We start from the raw sequence: 10749 nt of genomic DNA on the forward strand, positions 1-10749 counted from the left end.
ATTACTACAGATTCAGACCTGTGAGATCTGTATGTGGTGTGTCTAACTTCTGTTTGTTATGTGGGTTCAGAAATAATGGCTATTTAATAATAATAACAATTATAAGTGAGTTATATTAATATTTGTAATATAATTATTATTGTTATAAGTAATTATAATTATATATTGATAAAATAAAATAAAATAAAATTCTGAATCAAAACTATAAGGAAACACCAGTACTTTGTTTAGGCTTGGTTTGTAGGGAATTCCAAACCTGCGCACATATATTCAAACGCACATAACTATAGAACCAATTCTTAATGCGCATGTGAACGCCATCAGCGTTTCTCACAGGTTCGCGTTTAAAGTCTATGTAGAGAGAATGGTGTCGTCTTAGCGGCCCCTAATTTACGAACAAATGATCGTTGCGACGGAAGCGAATCAATCAAAACTAACTTTAGCTGGAAAATAACTTTATTAAAGAACCGCTATAAAGCCAAAACAATCTCTGTTACCTTAAATTATCTGTTTATCTCTGTAAAGCTGCTTTGAAACGGTATATATTGTTAAAAGTGCTATATAGCCTAAATGAAGATGACTTGACACCATTTTTTTCTGTTTTCTTAAATTACATGGAAATGTAGGCCTATGTAAAATTACTAAAATAATGGCGATAATAGTTTCCATTTCACCACCAGTTGGCGCAAAGGGACAGTTGGCACCATTGTTCACACTGCAAAAAAAAAAAAAAAAAAAAAAAAAAAAACTTTAAAAAAAAAAAGTTTTCATTAAACGTTTCACAGAAAACCTGTTATTTCACAGGTATTTCCTGAATTATAATGATCCTCACAGTAAAAGATTTCTGTGGCAGCAACAGAATATTAAAGACTTACAGATCTCTCAAGATCTCAGCATCTTAACTTATTACAATCCAGTTTGTGGATTTATTCATTTTTTATAAAGTTCTTTTAGCGAATTAAAAGAGGATTAGATGTTGATAAAATAATAAAAGTTTTAAGTTCGTGTTTGCATTAGTTGGGCTCTTGATTGTTGACTTTTTAAACTGACTTTTTTATTAAGCACATTTGTTATGGCAAAAAAGGCAAATCTGATCAGATGAATTATAATAAAAAATAATAATAATTCATTACATTTATATAGCCTAGCATTTTTCTCTGCATTCAAAGTGTTTTACATAGAATGGGAAATCTCCTCAAGAAGGTTTTCACTCCTCAATCTCAAGTCTAAATATTTTATGCATTATGACTTTATAAAATCTTTCAAAATATCAAAGCACTGCAGGATTTATTGTAGGGCAATAATGTGAAATTAATAACTCATATTATTAAATCATTTAATTAATGATTTGATTCTGGGTAGTATCAGTGCATGATGATTATATCATCAATAAGTAATCACTCACCTGATCAGATTTTCTCTTGCATTTTTTTTGTGGCCATAACACATGTGCTTTAGACACAGTTAGAAAAAAAAAAAAAAAAACTTCTGATAAAAAAAGTCAAGGGTCAAGAGCCTAACTAAAAACACTACACTGATCACCATAATGAACTTTTATTATTTTTAATAAAAGATTAACATCTAATCCTCTGTTGTCAACAAGAACTTTTGTATGAAATAAATAGTCAAACTTGTTTGTAATAAGTGAAGATGGTGAGATCTTGAGAGATCTGTTAGTGTTTAATGTTCTTTAGGGATTTAAAGAGTTTCTGTTGTCTGAGTTTTGAGAGGTTGCCATTGTGCTGAAGAGCAGAGCCTGTGTTTCAGTCCAGGAGACCAAGAAACATTGATGTTATGATGCATGTTGCTTTATTTAAAGGCCAATAATGGTGTAATCACTAACACAATGTTGTCTAGATTTACATTAGCTCATGCATGTGTGCTATTGCTAGCTAATTCACAGGTCTGTTCACTGACCGTCTGATGCTGCAAGCTTCAATCAGACTAACTGACTGCAACACAGTCATAAATGATCTTACCTTCGTTGTTGGTTTACACAATGCTGAATCTGCTCTGTCTTCCTCCTGGGTCTGAACTGCTTTAACAATAATACAGATATGTTAAAAACAACAGAGCTGGCATTCTTGTGGAGAATTTTGCATATATGATTCAAATGCATTAATAGTTATAGTTAATTTAATTCCTGACCTGTTTTTCTACATTTCCTGCAGATGCAGAAGATCCCGACTACAGCAACAATCATCAGAGATCCAGCAACAGAGATCAACATTATCAGAGACACTGAGACTGGAGGAACTGAAGGAGACTGTGAAAGAGTCTGTGGGAGCAGTGCTGTAACGGCTAAAGAGAGACGGTCATTAAAGAATGTGTCAGTGTACAACAAAAGAGACCAGGGCTGCGTTTCCAAACGCATTGTGAAAGAAGTTAATCACAGAGGACACTGGTGGCAATGGTCTCCACAATCAGCTTGGGCTGACAAAGCTTTTGGGAAACAGACCAGGTCAGTAAATACACACATATATCATCAGAGCTGTGGTACCTGCACATGTGTGACAGAGTGTGTTGATGTCCAGATGTGTGGTCTGGTTGCTGATGGGATTGTTCAGCACACAGCTGTAGGTGTTTTTATCCTGATATTCCACCTCCAGAGGTAGAGAGAGATTTAGATCGTCCAGCTTCAGTCTGTCTCTGAATCTCCCATCAGGAACATCATATGTGAAGATCCCATATTTTCTACAGCATGTCTTCGTCTTCATGTATTTTATCATCAGAAGTGTGTAAAGTGTAACAGCAGCAGAGACTTCTAACTAAATGAAAAGTCTCACTACGAACAAACAGACGTGAGTGAATCAATCAAAACCTCACAAAAACACACACTAAAGCTGCTTTGAAAGGCATTTGTTATTGTTAAAAGCGCTATATAAATGAAGGTGACATGACTTGACACAGACACACACACACACAAACAAACAAACACATGCACACTCTCACGCACAAACGATTAACATTATTTAAAAAAATCCTTGCTGGTACTCAAGTTCCCAGCATGCACTGCGGCAGGAATGAATGATGTAGTTACTGTGAGTGAATCTCACTGTTGTGATTTACTGTTACTCATTATGAGCAGCTCCTCGTCTTTCCAAAGTCTATTGAAACTGAGTTATTCCAACTTTAGTTTAATAATTGGTTTAATGGATTTAAAATTATGCATTCAAATTGCACACAATTACTTGCCTGACTGTGTTAAATATGTAAAAATAGAAGAATATTGTCTGAATAGTGGATGAATTACTTATCATGGTAAAATAAAGACTAACTCTATTGATATTAAAATTGTTATTTATTCAGTTTTTTTATATATATATATATATATATATATATATATATATATATATATCTCATCTCACAGTTTTAGTGAGGTTTGGAGTCAAACTAAAACTTGTTGCGGTCGGTTTTCTTCAGAAATGTGGTTTGATCTGTTGTTGGACAAACATCTTGGTCAGAGATCCATCATGCTTTTAATCACACAAACATGTTGAGCAACCGAGGGAGAAAAGCAATAAATACACAATGATCATATAACACTGCCATTCAATAGTTTAGCTTGTTAAAGTTATTAGTTTTTGGTTTTAGAAATTGATACTTTTATATTATGCAAGTAGAAAAACACATAACAGCTCCACTTATATGCATTTTTATTTTATTTTTTTGCTGTTGTTTATGATCTAACTAAAGACATTTTCTAGAGGTTTATTTAGTAGAATCTCACGTTGTTGAATGACTTACCACATCGATGTGTCCAGCATGAAAAACCAAAGACGTTGATATTATTATAATAATACCAGGATAGTCAAACTGTAAATGTATGTAAATCAATATGTTTTTAATTAAAGTAATGGAATTAATTTTCCGGTGGTGATCTTCATCAGGGGTTTAAGGTTTAGTGAAAATGTGCAATGGTCTCTTGGTTGTATGAATGCAGTGTATGAATCAGGATGTGGTTTATAAAGTTTTTGAAGATCGTCCATGAGACTCGTGTATGTTTGTCTGAGAGTGGAAGTGTGAATCAATGATGTTCTTCTGCTGTTTGTTTGTGTTACATTTACCCAGCAATACAAACCCAGCGAGTAATCAACTAATTTTAAAAGCATTTATTTAATAGGCCTATAGTAAACTTACATGATACTAGACGATGCTCTAATATGCATACGGCTAGGCTTACTATATTATCATCCATTGTGTATATCTCACCATTTTCATTTGCTGGACGATAAACAGGTGAAAAAGATCCACAGACTTGCATTAAAGGAGGGACCTGAGCTATAGAGAGACAGAAGATCACAGAGACTCGAGGTCGGCTCGTTTGGCCGATAAACAAACACAGAAAGAACCCTAGTATTATTGTTCCAGATGTGAAGTCTTATTTTGAACACTAGATGGCGCTCTGTACAGGAGGAAGCACACACAACCCCTGCTGTTAGATTCAACTAAACCATTTTAGATTTAACTACACCATTATGTGGAGAAAATGCCTACTTCTAAATCCATTACTATATATGTATAGTATTATAGCAGTGTCATTTTGGAGGCTCTTATATTGACCTTTTTTTTTTTTTTTGCTACTGGCTGGAAGGTTTGAAATATCGTGATCAGTCACGTGACATTTGCATGATGCCATTACAACAGTGAATCATACATTATATTTGTTTCCCTAAATTGACTGAATTTATTCATTGGTTCCATTCTTGAATTGACAAAAACAGGATATTATAGGCTATATATAAAAAATAAACAAAAAGGTGTTAAGAAGCTGCATCCTAAAAGACATCTGGTCCTTTATATTGAAATATTAAATCATCTTCTCACGCTGACACAGACACATACTCCACGTGACTCTCCTCTTCAGCTTTCTGTAAAACACATCACAACAAATATAATATTTTTTTTTAATAAAAACAAAAAAACTAATCATTTAGCATGAACTGCAAAGGCCTATCTGTGTTAAATCATAACAACACAAGCTGAATTTTGTAAATACCAAAATAATAGATTAATATTGTATTGATATTAGCCTGAACTGAAGAGTTTCATGCATGAATTTGTGTCTGAATACAGTTTGAGTTTCTTCCTCCCTTTAAAAGTTAATGAGTTTATTTTTTGTCCTTTCTTTTACAAAATAATACGGTTAGTTGTATTTTATACATTTTTTTTTCCTGCTGCCTGACACTTATATAATATTCTATTAATTTCTTATATTAAAATATCTTGCAATCATTTTGTGTTAATTAATTGTTTTAAAATGTATTATTTGTGTTAACAGTAAAATAGCTTCTTTTGGAAATATCTGATGCGTGATGATGATTATAGAAACACAATCACACACTGATCTCCATCTGACTCACTGCTGAATGATACAAACACACACAACAGAAACTAATGATAAATGATCTTACCGATGTGTGTGTGTTTCTTTCATAGAACGATGATGGATGAAGTGTCATAACAACAGAAGTTTTCTCATCTTCACAAATCTGAACTGTTTGAACAACATATGTGTGATTGTTAGGCTATCAAAGTTATTGCACACAATTAATTAAATATTTAATACTGAAATTTTTTCTTTTAAAAATGGCAATATGGAATTTGACATTATTACTTTTCACACACAAAACATCACTATTACCAGAGTAAAAGTAAATCCAGAATCAGTGTTTGTGTGTGAGACGAGTAAAGAGCTGCTCAGATCAATGCGACAACCAATAACCAACATTATTTAAGAACTAAATTACATTACCTAGGCTACATAAAAACGTATTTTTGCTTAGATTTGATTAGCGACCTATAAATACTGCAGAAAATGAAATAATATCATGTTTCCTTGTTTAAAAAAATTGTAAATCCTAAATAATAAAAAAAAAACAGATTTTGGTAACACTTCGCAAAAAGGTCCCATTAGTTAACATAAGTAAATGCAATTAAAAAACTAATTTTAACTAGCATCGAGGAATAGCCCACATTTGTTTATAAATCTTTGTTGATGTTAGGACCATTAAATAATATTAAAATATTCAACATTTGATTTTAATTATGTATTGGTAAAATTAATATTAAGATAAATAAATGCATTAGAAGTGTTTTCAGTGTTAGTTCATGTTAAATGTTAACAAATGGAACCTTAAAGTGTTACCCAGATTTTCAATTAAACCTTAGTTTTTTGGAGTGTATATAAGCAAACACAGAGACATTGTGAATGGTGCTATGTGCCTGCATATAGAAACATTTACATTTTTTATAGGTAATGTGAGATTAAAGACATGCTTGTTGGCTTCACTGACTCACATCTTTTGCGGATGGCTTTGTATGTGAGCTGATACAGAATGACTCCCAACATCAAGAAAAGTAATATGCCAGTTACTGCTTTATAGGCAGCCAACTCACTTCCTAGAGTATCTGAGAAAATGTGGGAAGAAAATAAAATGATGCGTTATTCAAAATGCACAGCATATAGCGTTAACAATTATTTTGTCGATGAAACCTGAAAAGAAAAGAAAAAAACATTCCAACATACAGAGTTATAGAATAGTAAAACTCTTCTCTGGAAAAGAAAAAGAACACACACACATTCACTGCAAAAAAAAGTTCCTTAATTTTTTTTTTTTTAAAGTCATTTCAACATAAATTACATTAAACTGACTTAAATTAATTTTTTTTGGAAAATGTACCTTTTTTTTAAGTTTCAAATGTCTTAACTTATTTTGATAAGTTAAGGCAATGTAAAAACACGTTGTCATAACTTATTGATCATATCATTTTTACAGTGTACCTTCGCAAGTGATTTGCACACCTGTGCAGTCTTCATTGATTAACGTCATGTTGCTTGTGAGCATATGACCATAAGCCTTCTTTGTGGGCTTAAAGCCCTTGAAGTCTCCACATCTCATGTCCTTACAGAGTTCCCTCGACCAGCTGTCTGATATGTGGCTGCTAAAGCACAAAGGGGCTGGACTCTGATTAGGTAAATACAGATACAGCCGACCCTCGCACGGACTCTTCTTCTGAGTTACCCTCAGCCGGGCCAGAACATACTGAGTGATATGGATGGGTTTCGGACATGGGGCCTCAGTGGGTATTGTAGTATCGAGGGTTGAGACATGTGGGGTTGTGGAGGTTATGTCTGGGGTTTCAAACTGTGATGTTCCTTCTCCTTTAAAGGGAAAACACACAATTACTTTCATGACAATGTTGGAATATGTTGAAAATGTTGCAATACCAGAATTGTTCTTCTCCACATAAAATGTGTAGTTTGGAAAATAAATACAATTCCAATTATTTTAAACATTTTAAGTGTTAAATGCAAATGAAAGAAACGTTAGTTAATTAAAATACTTATATACAGTCAAACCAAAATTTATTCAGACACCTTCAACATTTCTCACATTATCACAGTTTATTCACTATAGTTTAGAAAATGGTAATAAAATATGACAAGAACTCAGAGTTATCAAATCAGTTAATATTTCACTGGTTAGGCTGTCTCACAAATGAATTAGGTTGAATAGCTGTCAGCTGTTAAATTTAACTATACAATTAGATAATACCAATTTAGGTCAACCAATTACCAAGCAATGCTTCATTTTGTTCAGCCTGTGGTGTAAAAAGGTTGCATTACCAATTAAAGAAAAAACACTTAATCAAAACATGGTCAGGTCAAAGTGTCTGAATTATTTTTGGTCCCATCTTTTTTTTTTTAAATAAATTTTACTGGTAGTCCACTGTATGAAGATAATTTGGATATAATATGTCACAATTTACTTTATTTTGCTATCCTCACTTACATAAATGAACTATAGTGTCCTGCACCCGCTGGTAAAAGTTATATCTGGTGTCTGAAATAATTTTTCTCAAAGGCATTCACACACTTTGCACATTTGACTGCATGATTGCGTGATCCCTTTTGCACTATGTAAACATGGCTATTCAGAATCAGGTACTTAACGGATCTACAATTTGGATTACCAAAAATCACCAAAATTATATATATAGCAATATATATATTGTTGATTTTTATTTATTTATGTTATTGTATAAAAACATAAAATGTTAGCATAAAATGACTGGTAAAACTTAAAATGAATAATATAAATGACTAATTTTGATTTTAAAATGCATTGACATTAAAACGTTTTAACGTCAATACATTTTAAAAATTATATATATATATATATATATATATATATATATATATATATATATATATATATATATATATATATATATATTTTTTTATTTTTTTTTTTTTATTTATTTTTTTTTTTAGGAAATCTAATGTACAATGTCTGTGTTTATTCACAAACATATTTTGACTACATACAATTTAAAGAAAAGAATGTAATTTAAAAAAAGATTATGAATTTCACTGATTCATAATTTAGTGTCCTTGTTGATAAAAAAAAACATTTATTTTTGATTGAAAACAAAAATATATCAAAAGCTCATTTATTTGTGCTGCCGTTAAATATGATAAATGGTTTACAATATCTTTAAGCACAACATCTGTTCTTTTGAAATGTTTTTCCGACGGTTTTGTTTATGTCTTCTTATGTTCCTAAACTAAATGGTCAACTATTGTAGATATGATTTATTTAGCAGACGATAGGCTGAAAAATGTAATTTGGTGGGATTTACCTCTTTTACAGGCAAAGTAATTGCTCCATGATTTTGGGCATTTTTATGGCAAAGCCAATTTTTACATTTCTTTTTTAATGCAAAAAGTGGATAACTTCTAAAAAAAAAAAAAACATTAACACTGGACATGCACATGACAAGTAGTAACATGGTCTACTATGCAATAATTAAGATTGAAGTATGCAGTGCAGAAAAAAAAAAAAAAAAAAACATTTTTCAGGAATAATAAAGAAACGTGTAAAGAGTTTTTGCGAGGATGACCCATATACCAAATTCACCCTATTAGTGAAATCACCATATTAGATAACTTGCAAAAAATTTTAAAATATTCATGTTGGCATCAATTTCCAGTAAATATGGAATTAAGAGTAAGAATTTGAAAGAATAATAAAAAACACTACAAGAAATGATGTCTTTTATCAGGACACTATTGACACTTGCACTAATTTTGTAATGCATTCTTGCAGGCCCTAATGTTTTTCATTATAAACGTTCTTCTATATGCACAATGTTGTGACTGAAAGCATCTGACTATTCTAGTAATTGCAATACTAAGTGTCCCTTGGTCCGTTTTGTCTTGCTGATATATTAAATCCATATATTAAAATATTAAACAGACAGATAAAACTCTAACTGTACATCAGCATCTCCAACTAACAGCAGATATTTTCTGCAGAGCATGATCATGTAACATGCATCATTTAAGAACACTACAATGAAGTATATTTAGGAATAATCAATTTACTTACGAACACCGAGGAGCAGGAGCGCCGCAAGAGTCATCAGCAGAGAGTTTTCCATCTGGCAGAAGGTTGTGTCAAACATTTAGAGCTTCATTTAACTTCATTTGACTAAACAAAGTAAAGTAACTAGACAAAATAAACTCTATGCACTCAAACTTATAACAGGCCCAGAGGTCAAATGAATGACCTGTGGTACACAAGAAACCAGTGCTTTTTGTTAGACTGAATTGAGCCTCGGCCCAATTATGTTTAATTTTTCCCATTCTTTTTAGGGGTCCGGTTCAGACAAAGCAAAATAATAAACAACCATGACTATATTTAAATGTTTAGCCTGAGTTTTTATCAGTAGCCTACGGCAAAGATTTCAAATCGTACCGTGACTTAAGCCACAATAAACAAGAACATATCATTCACTACAATGACACTGTCATGGCAATTTGTTGACATGTGTGTCGTAGAAAATTTTAAACTAACCATGTTTCTAACATCTAACCTTATTTAACATCTAACATTTGAACAGGATGTACTGTACGAAACCAATGGAAAACTTGTTACTGAGTGTGTGCGTGTGTGTGTATAAATAACATAGTTTGGGAAATGAAACTAGACAGACTGTTAGAATCTTGGGATTAACAAATGAAGTAATCATTAAAACAGAGTTTGCTTTACCTAGTAACAGAGGGGTTTGCATATGAAGAACCAATCAAATAGTGGGAAATTATGTAATGCAGCATGACATTTATGCCATACCTCTACTACAAAAACTGTTCTATTCTTGTGCACTGGGGGATTTCTCAATGGAATTTGTCTGAGATCCTCCGGTCTTGATTCTTCTTGGGAGAGTTTCTCTAAGAACTGTTCGAAGACTCTCCCTGCCGTTAATAAAGCATTTAGAGGACATGCTGATGTATGTCTGTTATTACTGCTGCGCAGCAGGTCAGTTTAGGGCAGCAAAGAAGTTAGAGTAAGAGACTCAGCCAGTTGTCAACGGAAGACGCAAAGAGCTAGAGTATAAAAGTTATTAAGTGTCGATTTGTAGATGCTCAGTGTTGATCAGTAGACGCGATAGATTTATATTTATTAAGTGTCGATTTGCAAACGCTAGATAGTCAGGTTTTAGGAAAAATTCACTACAGACACAAACCGGACTCACTTTTAAATTAGATTGTTTATGATGTTATTTTAGATATGTTACAGTACTATTGTTTTTAATTGACAACTGTCTTTATATATTAACAATATATTATTAGATCTTACCTTGCCTGTGACTGACAAGAACAAATGTGTGCAGCAAGTGACAAGAAATATTAAGTGAAAGGAAATAAGCAGAGATGTGGAACTACTTCATTCCCTACCCTCC

General features: G+C 32.3%; 1 protein-coding gene across 1 annotated transcript; it reads right to left on the bottom strand.

The window, feature by feature from the left end:
• Window positions 1-3774: 3774 nt before the first annotated feature.
• Window positions 3775-10749, bottom strand: LOC311085529 (uncharacterized protein). The gene is made up of 6 exons (XM_084118029.1): window positions 10647-10749; window positions 9396-9447; window positions 6785-7165; window positions 6301-6411; window positions 5415-5497; window positions 3775-4871 (listed from the first exon to the last, which is right to left on the bottom strand). The coding sequence occupies exons 2-6, from the start codon at window positions 9445-9447 to the stop codon at window positions 4824-4826; spliced, it is 675 nt and encodes a 224-aa protein (XP_083974155.1). The 5' UTR covers window positions 10647-10749; the 3' UTR covers window positions 3775-4823.

The sequence above is a fragment of the Abramis brama genome, assembly GCF_963993115.1.
Source record: "Abramis brama genome assembly, chromosome: 6".
NCBI classification, from domain to species: domain Eukaryota; kingdom Metazoa; phylum Chordata; class Actinopteri; order Cypriniformes; family Leuciscidae; genus Abramis; species Abramis brama.